Genomic DNA, 19,102 nt, shown 5'->3' with positions numbered 1-19,102 from the left:
TGTTTTTAAAATGAAATTAAATTAAATCCAGACCTAAGACTTTCTTTTTACACCTTTCAAAGGTGATTATATCCATTATAATGTTTTAAACATAAAAGTCATCATAGTCCTCCTGAAGTCAAGAGTATACCTTACTAATAATGCCCCAAGTCATTCAGAAAATACTTTTGAAGTGCAATCCATTCCTCTCCCATTTGATACCTATACACATTTATTAGAGAAGTTGCTTTAGCTACATAACAGAAAAGCTTAGACACCTACATAATTTCAGAAGAATGTCTTTCATATTTAATCACAGACACAGGCTGAAAACCACTACGCTCATTAGCTTCTCAATTGCACAACTCCATGGGCTGCTTGGCAAGATAAAAGTAAATGACAATTATTTGGGCAATATAAAGACCAGATGAACACAAGGCTTATTTAAATCAGAAAATCAGAGTCAGCTTCCCCAACCAAAAGCTAAATCAAAATTTCATGGTGTTTTCTGTTTGTTTTGCAGCTGACAAAAACACTACCACATGCCTGATATATATTTTCTCATTACCCATCAAACACAAAACTCGCACTGAGACTTGAGCAGTAATATGCCCTCAGAGCCTCCCTTTTTCACTCAAGTATCACGAAGTACCAGACTACACTATGCAGCAACAGGCTCCTAAGAATACAACCCCTGAAGCGTCTCCAGAGACTGAAACCAAACAGCACAGCCTTTGCTCCAAGTACAACTGTGAAATGCCATTTGCTGTATTGGAAAGGATGTGATGAGAATATATAAAGAAAGCAGGAAAAAAAAAAAAAAAAAAAAAAAAAAAAAAAAAAGGAAAACAAGAATCATTTCCATGGGAAAGGAAAAACCTTAGAGAAATCTAAAAGAAAAGCAAGTTTCAAGAAAAAGAAAATAAACTATTAGAAGCTGACCATGACTACTGACTAGAATGATCTGAAATGAATTGTAGACATAGATGGGGGTCAGACCCTGCTGTGTACACAAGCAACATTAAGAAAAATGTAACCTCAACAGTGTAAATGTAGAACCATCTAAAAAAACTGAAAGTGCTCCGACACAAAGAAAGCTGTACTTCCAGAAAATGATTCTAGATACTGAATATATCAACTATTTGGGAAATACAATTAAGAGGTAATTTACTCCAATCAGCAGTATAGAGATACTATATCATTAACCCTTTCTACAACTATCAAGAAACTATCCCAAAGCTGGGCAGTGGTGGCATGCCAATCTGAGTTTGAGGCTAGCCTGATCTAGAGAGAGTTCTAGAACATAGAAGGCTACACAGAGAAACCCCCCCCCAAAAAAAAGAAAAAAGAAAAAACACAACAACAACACCCCCCCCAAAAGAAACAAGGACAGATGGATGGACGGTAGGAACAAATGAACGAACAAACAAACCATCTGGGCCACATGCCATTGCCCATGGCTGATTCCAGCACCCAGGCACAGAATCATCAGACCAAGTGTAATGTCAGGCTGGTATACAAAACAAGTTCCAGGTTAGTCTCATATTAAGATCCCATTTAAAAATAAATAAAAAAAAAAGTTAAATGGTTCATGCCCTTAAGGATAATAACATGTTTAGAAAAGAGAATAAACGTTTATGCAAGTATCTGTTAAGAATACTATAATGCATTTTATAAAGGATGACTAAAACCATAAATCGAATTTGTAAAGGCAAAAAGAAAAAAAAAGATATTTCCAACAAGGAGAACAGTATGCTTGAAGATATGGATAGGTGAACATATATGAACAGATAACATGGCTCACATACCAAAAACAAAGAACTAAAAACAAAAAAACTGTTGGTTGTGGCTCACAGCCATATGTAATATGGTGCGCTCTTCTGACCTGTAGGCATACATGAAGATAGACCACTGTATATACATTAAATAAATCTTTAAAAGAAAGATTAGACATAATGTTCATTTCCAGACTTTGTTCTTTAAGTACTTAATTTACAGAATGCAAATTAAGTGGTTTATACAATGCTACTACGGAGTCCTCTTAGTCAAGGATAATATATTGAAAACAAAAAATGAGAGCAAGAACCAACTATCTGCTCTAAGACATGACAGAGTCTGCATTAAAAGTGTTAGATCAGATGCAATATGACCTATTTAACCTGTATAACAAAAGAAATCCATTTGTGTGAATGTATTTATCTATAGACATGTATGCCAACAACATACATGTGGAGGTTCTCTCCTTCCATCACGAGGATTCCAAATAAGTAAGTCCTCAGGCTTGGTGGCAAATAACTAATTAAAAATATTACAAATATAAAGTTTCCCACCAGAAAAAATAAATGCTTTTAGGGAGAAAAGGCTAATTAGGAGCTAGAAAGGCCAATTACAAACTGAACCTGGAACAACCTGCTATGTCAGAAATTTTAAAACAAAAATAAATCCAAATGAGACAGAAGCCAACAAGAAGGGGTTTTCACTAGCCAAACATGAGGTAGTGTAAGCATCAAATATTAAAATTAATACAGCATAACCCACCCAAGAGACTGAGAATCCATGAATCTAAAAACAACTAGGCAATTAGTGACTTGGACACGTTCCATGAAAACGCAACTTTACAGAATTCTGAAATTGCTCCCCATGTAGTATTTTTTTTTTCATCTAAAGGAAGAGAGATCATGTAGTCACACTGGCCTGGAATTGTCCGTGTGGCCCAGGCTGGCCTGGAACTTATGATTCTTCTGGCGATGACATTATAGCATGAGCCACCATTCCCAAGTAAATAGTAACTTTGGAGAAGCCTGGTAGATACACTGGCAATGTGACTAAAACTGACAATTTCAGTAACAAAATCACTGAGTGCTTTTGAAAAAAACAACACAGCAATATTCCTCATAGGAACATGTATCTAACTAAAAACGATAGATAATTTGGCAAAAAATTATCATTGTAGAGTCTGAATACAGGGCATGGAGGAATTTTTAGTCAATTTTCTATATATTTATCACTAGAACATGCGTATCATGTAGAATACATATAGAACATTCCTGAATGTTTCTAAGTCCGAAATTTTATTGGGAATTTAAAATTCACTGGCTAGAAAAAGGTATGTGGCTAACCTACACTAGAAACTTCTCAAGTTACTGACAGGTGTATGATGATCCTGAGGAAACACAACATTCCTGAAGTTGTTTCCCATTAGGAAATTCTTTCTATAATGTTCATTTACTCTTCTGCTTCTCATAATCTCACACTTGAACTACCTTTTCCTGAACAAAGTCAAGACCTAACTACAAAAGTTACCTTCACAAGCAATAGAAACATGGTTATTGTCTTTGGGAAAACAAAAAAGTAATGGCTCAACCAAATGTATTAAGTAAAAATTTATGTGGCTAACGTACACTAGAAAATTCTCAAGTTAGAAAATTCTCACTTAGAAAATTCTATACTTTATCATTAAAATAAGCTTTGGTAAACTTTTTCAGGGAAGGAAAGAACAAACATTACAACCTTTACTACTTCTCTGTGGCACTACCCAAGTCCACCACTAGTGTAGCAACAGCCAATATATAATATGCAATGTATAAATTACAAGCATGGAGCACAGCCACTTTGGAAACAAAATCAGCAGTGCCCCAAAATCTCTAATTGCTATTTTGCCTTTTGAGACATATTTGAGACATCTAACCAAGCTGGCTTTCAATCCATGATCCTTCTACCCCTCAACCTCTGGGGGATTACAGGGTATCAATAAACAAGATGGACTACTGTTTAGATACAAGTCATTTATATAACAAAATGGACCACTAAATAAAAAGTGACCTCAGTTAGTGTTGGTGATGCCTTTGGCAGAAGCAGTGACTAGTGAGTTCCAGGCAAGTAGGAACTTCATTATGAGATTCTAGCTTAAGGGGGAGGGCAGCTGATACCTCACTGCTAAGAATGCTGGCACATACCTATAATGCACACCTTTAATCTTCACATCTGAATTATAGCTAGATTCTGTCTCTTACAAAAACAAAACAAAAACCATGTCTTTTTTAAAAAGGTGACACTTTGGTCCATTGGTGGCAGTGCACACCTTTGATGCCAGCACTCAGAGGCAGATTAGGTGATCTCTGAGTTCACGGTCAGCCTGGCTCTACAGAGTGAGTTCCACATAGCCAGGACTACACAGAAAAATTGTGTCTCAAACAAACAAACCACAAAAACTGGGACACCTAAAAATATTCTCAGTGTAGCATTTCCTAGAGGCTATATAAGTTTAAAAATCTTTGTTACTCTACAAGCTTATCGAAGAAACTCAGGACATGCAACTTCATGTACAAATATTTTTTTACAAACAATATCAACGGTGAAATAAAATTCCAAGTATTGACTCAAAACCATTCAGTTTGGGTAATTATATTTCAACCTTCTATAGAAAATTTAATGTTAAATTTTCTAACCAAATAGTGGTTTTGTTTTTAGGCAGAGTCTCCCTATATAGCCTTGGCTGTCCTGGAACTCACTTTGTAGACCAAACTGGCCTTAAACTCACAGACTCTCCTGCCTCTGTCTTCTTAATGCTGAGGTTAAAGTCGTACACCACCACGCCTGGCTAAAATAGTATATTGTAAAAGCAGTGCCTACAAAGAAAGATGAAATAAGAGAAAAGGAACAGTCATTAGGAAGTACTAACTTATCACTCATAGGAAGCTTCTCTCTAAATCATCTAATCCAGGTAGAAATAAGCTTTACCACGGTGACCAAAAGGAGAGATCCATATCCTATATCTATGTGTTTGTAAAGAAGACCTTAAATTACTAATTATTATAATCTCTTGATGTGAACAGCAATTCAAACTGTCAAATTCATGAGACCCTTACCTCCTTTTCATCTGATCCAATTGAATGAAGATTTTTTTTTTCCAGTCAAATTAAAATTACTTGTAATCACTGTTTTGCCCTGTGAAATCTGGGCTACATTTTCAGCAGGACAGATGATGTACAGCAATTCCTCTACACAGAAATAGATGCACATGTCCCTATTAAAAATGTAGCCCAACAAATCAGCATGTGAAAATGAACCCATTCTAAAGTAGCAATGTGCTATGTGATTTGAGGGTTACTGTAGGAGAAATGTGTTCAGTAAGTGCCTTGCAAGCCTAGGCAGTGGTCCTGTGTATATAAGGTATAGAAAAAGAAGCTCACTTAATCCTTTCTCGCCAGAAGTAGGGATTTTCCCGGAACGACAACAATTGTTGACAATGGACGCACCAAAATAATGCCGGCGCCAGTGAGTTAACCACCTCTGTCCTCTTTTCACCTATTATATTTTTCATGCATCATCCAACTTCCCAACCATCTTCCTGTTTCTTCACAGAATGCACGCTAGGTTCTTGTTTTTCTTCAGCACGAAGTTGGAAATGGAGTTGAGAAAAGGAGACACATGGTCAGCTGGTGATGTTAACAAGCTCCTTGCTGCCCTGAGAAGCTAGATGGAAATGGTTCAAGTTACAAGGGGGATCACCATCAGATCTGGGAGGACAAAGAGTAATTCATGAAGCTTCATTCCCTTCCCTCCCACCCTCTTACATTTTATTGATGATCCCTATAGTCTGTCTTCACAGCAAAACCAAGACTAAAGAGCATGAAGGTATGTATCTGTTCAGTTCTTTCCTCTATCCAGTGTAGAGAGGACAACTGGAATGCAGGTCCAACAGTGTTATATAGAGTAGACCCATAAGATCAGGGAGAATTAGAGTGGCCAAAACAACAACAAACAATGCTTTTTGGTATGAACTAAATATCAGCAACTAACATAGTACTTGGCCACAGGTGCTTAGTAAGGTTGAAAGAATAAGATATTTTCTTTTCAGCTAATGTCTACTTGAATACATAGGTGAAGTCAGACAGAAGTAGTTAACTCTCTCAATGCCGGGATGGTGTAGTACATAGTAATCACACAAGATTATTATGTTTCTCCAAAACATACTGAATTTATCAATTCTTATTTCAGAATCCTAGCCAACTGCCAACTAAAATTTTGTTTTGAACTTAAAAGGCAATAGTAATCAAAGTTTAGAAATCAGAGAAATGGTAAATGCTTATGAAAAGAAAAGAATTAAGAACCCCAGCACCAATATGTAACAAAATATCAGTTCACAGTAAGTAAAGATGTTTCTTAGCAATGCAATGCCCAAACAAGTTTGAAAAAGAAGAGAATTTTATTTAATGCTTCCTTGATGTTAAGAAGTCAGATAAATACAAAGTATGAAGTCTAAGAACTAAATATTTTATTTTAAATACAAAAAGTCAAAAAGATCATTAATATACACATTATTGTGAAATTACTTTGATCTTTCAGAGAGGAATTCAAAGAATAAGAAGAAGATGAAATGATATTGTAGGACTGAAAAGTAGGTGTTCAGAAAGTGAGGTTAAGTATTCCAGTTATCTGTCTAAATACATCCCACAGAGTAAATTATACATTTACAATTACAAACCACTACACAGAAAATCGAAAGCTTTACATCTTACAGATTTTAAGACAAGGATATGAGATAATATCTTAACAATCTGAGAAATGTTGACCAGAGACTTCCCAGCAAACCTCTTTACAAGAACACCCTTTCTACCAAATCGTGGCTTTCTGTCTTTCTTGTGTCCACTTGTCCACTCGCTTCTACCTCTACCTTTATTACTAAATTACTGTCATTCAGGCTGAGTCCCCTCCAAACATCTGAGGAACTTCAAGACCTGTGCTGTCACAAAGCAGGCTTTAAATAAAGGTTCAACAAATACCCATTCTAGTATCTCATCTCATTTAACCAAAATTCTAACTCCTGCAGTTAATACATGATACCACAAACAGACTTACTATCAACACTTCCTTTTATATTTATTTTAAAATGTCAGGGTTCACACTAAATAAATTAAGTTTATGCTAAAATGTAAGCGATCAAAGTTTATATGCAAGTAAGAGCACAGACTGGTACATGAACAGATCTCAGCAGAGTGAACAAGAAGTACAGCACACAATCAACCATCTACTCCTTGGGTTCAATCTAAGTTCAAGGTCAAATCACACAATTCTAATGCAATGAGCTTCATAGTTTCACCTGCTACAAAAAACTGCACTGCTGATTTATTCGACTGTTTCAACTCAGAAACAGAGAGAAGGAGAGACATAAAATATAAAGGGTAGGAAGTAAGCTGTTCCCGGAGGGTCCTCAAAAACTGGACCTCAGCCCCCTTACAACTAAAGTGAACCACTAGCTCCTATAGGTTCAAGTTTTCATATGTTCATATTTATTCAAGATCCAGACTGGTTTTTCTGAAAGACAAATTCTACACATTTTATTGCATTCTTTATCAAGAATATAAATAAATATATGCCATGTATATTATATATTTACGCCATATATGAGATAAAGTTTCCAGACTCTTCCCCTTGTTATTATTGAGACAGGGTCTCTCTGTGTGTATGAATATCCTTAGCTGTCCTGGAACTCACTCTGTAGAGCATCTTGCTTCTCCTTCTGCCATCCCAATGGTGGGAGTAAAGGTATGTACCACCATGCCTAGCTTCCCCCCAACCAGATAATATGTTTTTCCCAATTTTAAAAAAAGAAGAATTTAAGGGCAGGACTATTTCAAAAACAAACACAAACTAGTGCTATAATGTTCTTTTTAGAATAAAATTTTACAATATTTTATAATGTGATGTTCCTAAATTACCAGTTTTCCAATAAATTTCATTGTTAATTTTTTTATTAACCAATTCACTGGATTTCCAATTAATTTAAACATCTGCTGCTATTACATATTAAGCTTAATACCTGAAGGATTTTGTTTTATTTTTGAATTAATAAAACCACCAATATGCTATACTTTTCACAGAGAAAAGGAAGGCATTATCTGTATAATGGTTTGACAGTTATGGCTCCTACAAAGACTTAAAGAATACTGGAGACACATCTATCACTCGGTGAGAGCTCATATTCCATGTCAGAAATACTCAGGGCTAGAAATGTTGTAGGTTTTAATTTAGGTTTACAGCACACTGAATCTGAATAATTCAGCCACAGTAACAAAAAAGTTTCTTACCTTTAGATCTTTCCAACTGTCTAGTAGCTTGGTAGCCAAATCACTTATATCCACTGTTTTATCTGGTGGTTCCTGGCTTCTCTCACTTTCAACATCAGACACACCTTCTTCTTCATCTTGCGATGGTGTTTCCTCAGCAATAGTTTCTTCTAGTTTTGTGCCATTGCTATCTTTGGGCTCTGTCTCAGTGTCAGCCTCTGGTTCAGATGTGGGTAATTTACTGACTTCAATGTTGGGTTCACTCTCAACTTTGGACTCGCACAGTTGCTGTGGGAGTAGCTGTTGGGACTGCAGCTCTTCATCTTCTTCTATAGTGACAGTCTCTAACTGATCAAGATCTTCTTTGCTATCCTTGCATTCTAGTTCACTGGTGACATCTGAAACTGCACTGTCCATGCTATTTTCACTTATAATCTTAAGTCTTCGAAATATGAGTTTCTTGGGAGTATCGGTATCCACTTCTGTGCTTGGCTTGGCAGAAGGGTCTGGTGTATTAAGTGGTGTGTGAGCCCGTGAAGTATTCTCACTAGAATACCCATCTCCTTCACTCAACTGAGGAACAGCAGTCTTAGTCTGAGACCAGCGTTGAATAATTGGAAGTACTTTGCTTTCTTCCAACATATTTTTAGTAGGAATGGGCAAATGCTCCAAAGTCTTTATAATCTGATTAAACATAATAAAAAAATTAATCAATCACTCTGTATAAACATCAGGTAAGTACTCACAGGAAATAATATTTTTGGTATTAAAACCTTCACAAATATACAGTGGAAGATTGTATTAAAACAATAGTTTCCACATCTGAAAGATTCAAACGTTATCTTCTAAGTTAGCCTGTGATAATAACTATCTTGGGGGAGACCATCCATTGTATCCCTTAAACTGAAATCTAAATATTTCTTACTATTCTCCAGTACATCTATAGAAACCTAAATCTTCCCCATATATTCCCAGATCTCTTTGAAATACTGTAGGTTGATGTTGAGGTAGACAGTAGAGAGTGGGGTGGGGACAAAGTTTTGGTAAGGCGAGAGAGGAGAAAAGGGGGAGGGGGATCAACATGGAAGACGAAGATGACCCATCTCCATTTATCACAGATTTGAGTAGTTACGTATACTTTCTAAGGGATGGATTTCTATAGGTCAATTTATCTTATATAAGTGGGCGGCTTACATCTTTGTCAACTGGTTATAAGCTTATTGTGTGGATGAATTGTAGATTGAGAACTTAACATATAAACCTGATTGATAAATTACTGAATGTTGAGCCATGATTTTACCAGGCTGTGGAGAATGTGAGCCAAGTTCCTGGCTGATAGGGAGACAGCTGGGAGAGGGTGGTTTGAAGACTTCGTGGTAGAGAAAGACTGAGCACATGGCTACACTGAAGTGGCTCCAGCATAGTGGGACCGTGCAGGACCAGTAGCAGCAGATTTATTTTATTTTTACCATAAAAGGTTACAGGCAAAAAAAAAAAAAAAATTACTGAATGTCCATTCCAATACTTCATTTTTAATTTTGGTTGTGGTTTAACGGCTGAGCCATCTCAACACACCATACCACACCACACCCTCCCATACTTCATTTGTAAAAGTATCTTTATTGGCTGGGTGGCAGTGACACACATCTTTAACCTGAGTAAAGGCAAAGGCAGAAAAAGGCAGCTTGGTCTACAAAGTGAATTCTAGAAAATCCAGGCCTACTTAAAGAAACCCTGTCTCAAAAAAACCAAAATAACTATAGTGTATATTAAATAACTGACTGTAGGGTAGAAACTATAATTATTTTTAAAACTACCTATGAAAAGTCATGGGAAGTTGTAAAAATTGCAAATCCACTAATAATATTGCCAATTAATCTTTACGTAGACCTTTGAAAACACTTTGTTGCTTCTCAGAATGTTCTAAATCTTATCAATAATCTTTCAGAACTCCAAAATTCAAATCTTCTTTGTTTTCCCAATTTAAAGGTAATAAATAGTTTTAGCAATCAACTGAGTTCCTCTCATAATAAGATTGTACTCACAGTTCTTGTTATATAGAACTGACTTTAGAAGATGTTATGGAGAAAGCTAAAGGCAAATTGACTTCAAAAACAAAGTTATAGCCACAGGAAGGCATAATAAACATTTTTATTATTTGATATGGATAGAAGTGTTAAATTCATAGTCACCAATATTATATCCCTGGAAGTAGTTTTAAGAACTGTAAGGAAAATGGAAACTGACCTCTTCCTGAAGCTTCTGGTTACTTTCCCGTCCATCACCAAGCTCTGCCATCCAGATCCACAACAGTGACAACCCATGACGTTCCAGAAATGACTTGAGGCAGGACTGTGAGTGTGTGTTCTTTCATAGAGAGGAAAAGACATGATGCAGAGTGTTAGGGAGGCAATACCAGTGCAAATGTTACAGAAAACCCAGACAGGAGAGTTTACTTAAATTAATAAACACATCACAGAATTTCTATTTTTATTAAGTACAGCTAGGCATTTAACAAATAATATAAAGAAGTTTTAATATTTAAGAAATCTTTAACGCACTTTTATCCAACTCATTCCCAATTACCCACTCTAGCCTCCTCCTGTCTCTTATCAATTTAATTAGTTACTTAAAGGAACATAACTACACAGCAGTAAACAGTATCTCTTGTGATAGCTCACACCTTTAATCCCAGCATTTGAGAGGCAGAGGCAGGAAGATGTCTGAGTTTGAGACTACCTTAATCTACACTGCAAATTCTGGGACAGCCAGGACTACAGAAAGAGAAACCCTGTTTCAAAAAACAACCCCCCCCCCACCTCCTTCCAACAGTGCACTTGAACTTTACTAAAACTGGAAAACTATTAAGACATTGTTAACAATGAAATTCAGTCCAGGATCTGGCAAGATGGTTCAAGCAGTTAAAGGCACTTTCCTGTAAGCTTAGTGACCTAGGTTCAATCCCCAGGTTTGAGAGAACTGACTCCTTTACTAGGCCCCCAAAGACATGTGCCCAGACACATACAATAAATAAATGCAATAACTTAAAAATAAACAAATGAATTTAGAACTGGTGTTGGCTCGGTGGTTAAGAGTACCGCTTGCTTGCAGAGAACCTGGGTTAATTCTCAGCACCCATTTGGTGTCTCACAACCATCTATAACTCTAGTTCAAGAGAACTAATAACCTCTTTTGACTCTGTAAGCACTAGACAATCAGAGAGTGTACATGAATGCATAAAGGCAACACACACAAGAAAGGGAGAGAGGGGGAGAAGGGGAAGAGAGAAAGAGAGAGAGAGAGAGAGAGAGAGAGAGAGAGAGAGAGAGAGAGAGAGAGAGAGAGAGAGAGAGAGAGAGAGAGAAATTTGGGCTGGAGAGATGGCTCAGAAATTAAGAGACAGCTCTTCCAGAGGTCCTGAGTTCAATTCCCAGCAACCACATGGTGGCTCACAACCATCTGTATTGGGGTCTGATGCCCTCTTCTGGTGTGTCTGAAGACAGCAACAATGTACTCATTACATAAACCAAAAAAAAAAAATTTACAATCTGAATAAAATGAAAAATTACTTTGCTGAAAATGCTTTAACAGTAAAAATTAGTTTTTACATAATCTTCTTTCTCTTTCATTCAAACTTGTATTCAAACAGATTTTTCTTTCCTGACAATTGGCTTTGTTTCCTTTCAACAGTGCTAGGGTTTGAACTTAGGGCTCCGTTATATTAGAGAAGCACTCTAACATTAAACTATACCACCAATCCTGCTGTTAATATTAATCCTCCACCAATCCTCCTGTTAGCCTCCTGAAGGGCTAAGCAAACCAGCTTGGCTATTCATAATATTGAACACTTCCATCATTTAAGGATATAAGCTGTTAAAGTTCTAAAGAATTTGCATGTCCATTTAGAACATGATTAATTTTTCTCCATTAGCCAGATTTTAGCTTAAATATCCCATGTGAAATTCAGAAATACATTACTATTAAAGTGCTTACCTGAATGAGCTTGAGACAAGTAAGTTTCTGTTCCAAAGTTTCAATTCTAACCATGAGCCGGGATAAACTAAGAACCTGGTTTTTATCAGACAGGCCTTCACCATTTTCCATCAGTGCTTCCAGTTCTCCATCCACCTAGCAAAGAAAACATTCTAATTAAAGGACAAATACAACTCACTCATTTATTCAAACAACCTGGGGGGGGGGGTGCCAAGCTATACAAGTAATTTAGAAAATGAAAAGTACAAGGAACCAACACTGTTAGGCTGGGAGACATACCCATCACTAAGCCGTGCCTGTAATATCAGGCTTGAAAACTGAGGCAGAAGACCAAGTACTCAAGGCCTGCCTAGATGACATGGTCTCCAAGCAAGGGAGGGAAGGAAGAAAATAAGCTTGACATCTCCTATGATCAAATCTGTTGGAATAAAAGTTGAAAGCCAGGTGAAGTAGCTATATTCCTGGCACTAAGGAGGCATAGGGAGGTGTGTACCTGTGGTTCCAAGATAACTAGAGCTATATGAAAACCCTGTCCCAAACAAGGAAATTAGTGTGGGGTTATTTGCCTTTGATCCCAACACTCAGGAGGTAGAGATAGGTGGATCTCTAGAGTTCAAGGCCAGACTGGTCAACAAAGGGAGTTCTAGGACAGCTAGGGCTACACAGAGAAACCCTGTCTCAAAAACTTAAAAAAATAAACACATAAATAAAAAGATTGATAAGATCAAAATGAAAAGCATTTCATTCATTTAGCAACTATGTGAACAAGAAATTATTTGAGGCCTTGGGATATAGTTCGATGGCATGTTTTCCTAACATACATTCCTCAGTATTCAGCATTGCTGGACAAGGTGAATCAGGAAGCTGAGGCACAAAAAGTTCTGAGGCCTGAGGGAAAGTGACATGGTTCAGTGTGCAATGGTACCTGCCTCTATGTCTAATAAATTACATTCCACAGGGTAGAAGGAAAGAAACACCTGTAAACTGCCATCAGACTTCCCCCAGTATACCCCAATACACAAATACCCCTACACCGACACACACACCTACATCTACACACACAAACACACACCAAACAAGGAAAAAGAAAAAAGAAAAAATGGGATGGGAAGGAATAATGGGAGTAGATAAGGAGTGCTTGCTGCCATGCCTGATCATCTGAGTTTGATCCTTAGGACCCACAGACTACTGCAGACTGTCCCTTAACCTTCACACGTGGTACAGCTGCCTGCACGAGTAAGACTGCACAAAGATAAGCTCAGAGGAATTATGAGCCAAAACACTTTAGGCAGTTTTCTATTATAACCTATTACAGTAAAATAAAAACAGCTGTCCACACTTCTTTTCCAGTATCTAATCCAAACCTACATTTTCCTTTTAAATTAAACAGAAAGGCCATTTCCTTAAAACTGTTATTATAAAATTTGAAAACTAGAGAGCAGCAAACTTACTGAATCCTTCTTTCGAGAGCGTTCCTTTTTCATCTTCCCTCCTGCAGCTCTGATACTGACTCTGTTTTCTCCTCCCAAGTAACCCCGGCAGTTAGCTGACTCACAAAAACACTTCTGAGCTTCTTTGCTGTGAGGGAACAGAATTATGCAAAAGTAATGCATGTAAGACTGGCAACAGGTTAAGAATCACACCAACCTACAGGAAATACAAATGTTTTAATATTAAGGGACTCTTACAAGCCTGCTTCTAATAGAAATATCTAAGAACTGTTTATATATATATATATAATAAAAAATTCCCTTTTCACCACCACCCTCTTCTCTCAATCTGTCTGTGTGGTGGAGTGGGAGAGACAAATTCAATCCATGGGTTCTACAAATTGAACAAGAGTTTTACTAATGTTTCATTTCCAGCCCCTTTACTACTTTCTGTTTCTGAGACAGTTCCAACAGGTTGGTCAGTCTAACTTTGAACCTGCGGCTTTCCTGCCTCAGCCTCCCCATGTAGATTGATTACAAACCTGCACCAGCAGGACTGGTTTCATCATTTTTCTAATCTTTTATCACCTATTAGATAAAGCAGGCTAATAAAAACTACTTATTGAAAATAAATAAGAAGCTATATACACTTGTGCTAGAAGTAAAATTGCTAGCAAAGTTTATGTATAAATGTTTGGTACACCAAAAAGTCAGAGTCCCTATTTTAAAAACATAAAATGCAGTATCATGACACTCATAAAGAAACACTTGATTTAAAAACTTATCACACAGGATGAGCTCTGACAACAGTAAATATAGTAACAACTGAATAAATGAAACCATGAAGGCAAGGAAAGTAGTGAAAAAGAATTCTGACAGGGAAAAGAAGTCTACAGGCCTGGGTAAAAAGTAAATTGTTTCACGAACAGAACAAACCTATCCACTTTGCCTTCAGAAAGGATAAAAAAAGCAAAGGGGTGGGGGAGACAGTAGGAATCATCTGTAGACCCTGGTCTATAGTTATTACTGATAAGAAAAGCAGGATTATTAGTAGAGCAGAAATATTTCTTAGCATTTGTCCTGGTTAGGATGAGATAACAATTTCAGAACTAAAAGAATCTCAGAGACCACTAAGTTCTGAAATACAGACTATGTGCAGGAATATATGAAGCAGACAGCATCACTACCAAGAAAAGTAACCACTGGTAAAAACACTGGACAAAATAAGAAAATTAAATCTTGTTCTACAATGGCATGAAAAAATTAAAAAATCCTAGAAACTTAATCTGTGTGCCTTTTAATATAAGCATCAAAAGTAACAAAGGTATGACCTGGGGAGGAGGGAAGCTTTCAGAGTTTTAACACCCTATTCAAAATTTTCACCCTTTCACTGTAGGATAATGTCATTATACAACAAGGCAGGTTGAGCCTATCATTGGATGAGAAAGAAGGGTAGGCGGGGAAAAGTCTAAGAAAGAGAAAGCCAGAAGAATGGGGAGGAATCAAGATGGAACTGGAGGATAGGATTCTAGACCCATGCAATCTTAATTGGAGATAGGTAGATATGATTATTTCTAAGGATTTCTATGGGTCAATTTGTTTTATCTAGGTGGGCAGTTTACATCTTTGTCAAATAGTTGTAAGCTTATTTTGTGAGTGTATTGTAGATTGAGAATTTAACATATAAGCCTGTTTGATAAGTTGTTGAGTCATGATTTTACCAGGCTGTGGAGGACAGTGTGTGATAGTAGTGGCCGAGAGGCAGCTGGAGCATCCAACAGAGCTGGATCCGGCTCTGTTGCCCGTGCAGAGAACACACAGAGCCCACAAAATGAGATGTGTGTGCCAGGCGTGGTAACTACCCACCTAGGGGACCAAGTAGAGAGGGCAGCTTTTGGATTGAGTGGCAGAGTAGCAGCTGGGTTTGCACGTGCCATGTGGCCCTGATGGTGCCAGTTCTAGTGCAGGATAAAGGGTTACTACATCATTTTTATTTACCACAAATTTTCACTTTATTAGTTCTATTTAATTTTGATGATTTTGCTTTTTGAATGTGGGGAAGACAAGTAAACAAGCATCTACCATTCTATGTTGCTAAAATAACAATCCCACTACAGAGCCCTGGCTGGCTTGGAATTTACAATGCAGACCCAGGCTATCCTTGAAAATCAAGAGATTCACATGCCTCTATCTCCAAACTGATGAGATCAAAGGAGTGCACTCAGCCTTCAAAAACCATTTATTTTATGATTTATTTGTATGCATTTGTGTTTTGCCTGTATGTATGTCTGAGTGAGAATGTTAGATCCTATGAAACAAGTTACAGACAGCTGTAAGCTCCCATGTGGGTGCTGGGAATTAAACCCAAGTCCTCTGGAAGATTAGTCAGTACTCTTAACCACTATGCTCCAAGCTCCAAAAAAAGTACATTATCCAAAAATTGATAAAGAATGGATAAACAAGGATATTATTCTCTTCATACATATACACTCAAAGTTGACATTTCTATAATGAAATGCTTTATTTTGTTTTGCTTTGTTTTTTGAGAAAGGATCTCATCTAGGCCAGGCTGTTCTCAACTTGATATGTAGACACAAGCGGCTTGCCTCTCATCTTCCTGCCTCCACCTACAACATCAGTGCTCCTTAATCTGTATGGGCCAGGGCTACTTTATGTTAAATGACCCCTTCACAGGGGTCACCTAAAACCATCTGCATATCAGCTATTTACATTATGATTAACAGCAAAGATAGTTATGAAGTAGCAACAAAAATAATTTTATGGTTAGGAATCACAACATGAGGAACTGTATTTAAAAGGTCACAGCATTAGGAAGGTTGCGAACCACTGTCCTACATGATGGGATCATAAGTTTGTACCATCACATTCCATTCTTTATTTAGTACTGGGACTCAAACCCTAGGATTCATGACTGCTAGGAAAGCACACTGTCAACTGAACTGCATCCCCAGCCCCAAAGTTTTAATATATTGAGTTCAGAGGAAAATTACACAGTTCCTATACTGCAAATTCTTAGTGGCAAAAAAAAAAAAGAAAAGAAAAAAGAAAAAAAAATCACATTATAGAAAAAAATTATCATGGCATACTATAGATGAGAACTGATAGTATATGTAACTTCTAAATAATTCACACAAGAATTTTATATCACAGTATCTGAACATCAATTTTCCTTATCAAAAGCAGCAATAGGAACCATAACCATTACTTACCCATATCTTTGAAACTGGTAGTCAAACGTTAATTCTGAGCCTGAAGGAACAAGCTTGGTGGTAAAAAATCCAACCCTTAGCTGTCCATTCACAGTCCACTGAAATGTTTGAGAAGACTAGACATTAGTATCTGATTAATGTTTATACATCCATTTGTATAAAGATTGTTATTGTCTGACTGAATTACACATGTAAATCTTTATGTGGTGTTTTTTCAAAACAAATGAGTTGATTTTTTCCCCTTAATTAACCAATATGCCATTCTTATTTAATAGACTATCAAATTCAGTATCCATTAATTAGCTTATAATACAATAAAACGAACTGCTACTGGACTGGAGAATGTAGCTAATGAAAGTACTTGGCTAGCAAACACAAGGCCCTGCATTTAGTCTCTAGAATAGCCAACAGAAACAAAAAAACAAAAACTGCTTTTAACTTACATTTAAATACATGAAAGCTAATTTGGCCTTAAAAACAAAACGAAACTAGAGGTGTCACTGAGTATCAAAACCTGAACCCAATTCCCAGAACCAAACTCAGGTATTCTTTAAAAATCAAACTGCTGAGCTATCTTCCACATTGTTTTAAAGCAGGATCTTTCATTTCTGCCACTTAGCTACAGACTAGCTAGCCTACAAGTTTTCCACTTCCCACCTTGCTATAGGAGCGCTAGGACTGATTACGGATGCCCACCACCACATCTGAGTTTTTAATTCAGGAGTCCAGGTATCCACACAAGGTAGGACATCAGGGTTGTACCGCTACCATATCTTCTTCCTTATTAACCACAGCTTCCTTAGAATTTCTTCCTTTTATATTTTAAGGTTTTATTTCATTCTGTATGTGAGTATTTTGTCTGTAATGTAATATGTGCACCATATGCATGCCTGGTGCCCATGGAAGTTCAAAGGCATTAGATCACATGGTGCTGGAGTTATACATACATTGAGACCACCACCTGTAGTACAAAGAAACAAACCTGGTATCTCTACAAGAAAAGAAATTACTGGGCTATCTCTCCAAGTCTTTAACCTAAATCTTCTAATCCCTCTCAATTTTGGCTACTTATGCCATACCAGTGCTATACAACAGCCACACTGGCACCTGGAGTCTTGATAAAGAATCTGAATATAGAGGTTGGAGAGTTGGCTCAACAGTCTAAGGGTACCTATTCTCTGTTCTACTAGAGGACCCAAGTTCACTTCCCAGCATCCACATCTGGCAATTCATAACTGCCTGTAAGTCAAGCACTCTCCCTATGGACCCCACCCCAGACACTCATACACCACACTTGGTACATACTCACAAAGACATTCTCACTAAATAAATAAATAAATAAAAGGCTCCTTAAAATTAACAGAGAAAACAACAATCTTAAAATACTTCAACTTACTTTTTGGGTTTCACAGTTTGGTTCACAGCTATGATTCATAAAACGAGAACAATTCCCTTTTTGAGTGGCATCTATTATCTGGGAGAAAGAAGAATCTTAAAACAAGATCTTAAAATATACATGCATTTTGAAAAAGAAAATGCATTAAGGTAATTTTAATGTAAAAAAACATATATTCCCCTCTTTGGTTCTTAACCCTATTTTAGAGAACTTTCTATAACAAATAACAAATGGCTGGCTGCTTTTTTAGAATTTTTATTAAGTAGTTTATATAAAGGTAAAATCATTTCTTGGGGCTAGGGATAAGCTTGGCTTGTACAGTGACTTTCTACAAGAGTCAGCACGTCATAAAACCAGACATATTAGCACATGCTCGTAATTCTAGAAACTGGGAGGCAGGGGCAGGAGGATCACTGAGAATACAGGCCAGCCAGCTGAGTTCTGGCTGACCAAAGCTACAAAGTGAGATCTGGTCTCAAAAACATAACATAAAAAAATATACATATATATCTTACCTATTTCTTATATTTTTTCCTTCTTATATTTCTTATATTTTATTGCATTTCAATCTCACATGTGAAATAATTCCTTTTAAGACAGGTACTGTGCCAAAGTTCCGTAACTCTACAACTTGAGTAGACATTCAAATGCCCTAGACTGAAAATTCCAGAGGCCATACCCAGATTGCTAAAAAGTGAGTCTAGAGATGGGTGCCAAGACTTAGCATTTTTACCTTGAACACAGAATCTGATTTAAGGATCTAGCAAAGCTTTAGCAAGCCACACATGGAAGAGATTTATAGAAATGCAAAGCACAACAGTAATAGGTTGCTTCTCGTTTAAAAAAAAGTTTTGTGGGAAACTTTTAATAGAGTTGTTGGCATCAATCAAGTAACATGCTCACTAGTATCACTTTAAAATGGAATGACAGACATTTCTATATTTCTCAGCATTAAGATATAACCCACATGAAAACATTCTGGGAACCATCCATGATTCGTAAAGT

The 19,102-nt window shown here is 36.9% G+C and overlaps 1 protein-coding gene across 2 annotated transcripts in view; it reads right to left on the bottom strand.

The window, feature by feature from the left end:
* The window catches only part of SETD2 (SET domain containing 2, histone lysine methyltransferase), a 79,544-nt gene that overhangs the window by 34,995 nt on the left and 25,447 nt on the right, over positions 1-19,102 (bottom strand). For both annotated transcript variants that reach the window (XR_013975457.1, XM_080934037.1), the window contains 6 exons: positions 18,098-18,175; positions 16,702-16,799; positions 13,493-13,619; positions 12,042-12,176; positions 10,296-10,415; positions 8,070-8,732 (listed from right to left, as the gene is read on the bottom strand). Coding sequence is in view for 1 of the 2 variants with exons in the window: in XM_080934037.1 (XP_080790163.1) it covers positions 8,070-8,732; positions 10,296-10,415; positions 12,042-12,176; positions 13,493-13,619; positions 16,702-16,799; positions 18,098-18,175 (1,221 nt within the window). In the remaining variant the exon portion in view is untranslated. The remainder of the gene's footprint in view (positions 1-8,069; positions 8,733-10,295; positions 10,416-12,041; positions 12,177-13,492; positions 13,620-16,701; positions 16,800-18,097; positions 18,176-19,102) is intronic.

This window comes from Micromys minutus (assembly GCF_963924665.1).
Source record: "Micromys minutus genome assembly, chromosome: 21".
Lineage (NCBI taxonomy): Eukaryota > Metazoa > Chordata > Mammalia > Rodentia > Muridae > Micromys > Micromys minutus.
Note: the sequence above shows the minus strand (reverse complement) of the source record. Positions and strands in the feature narration are given on the sequence as shown.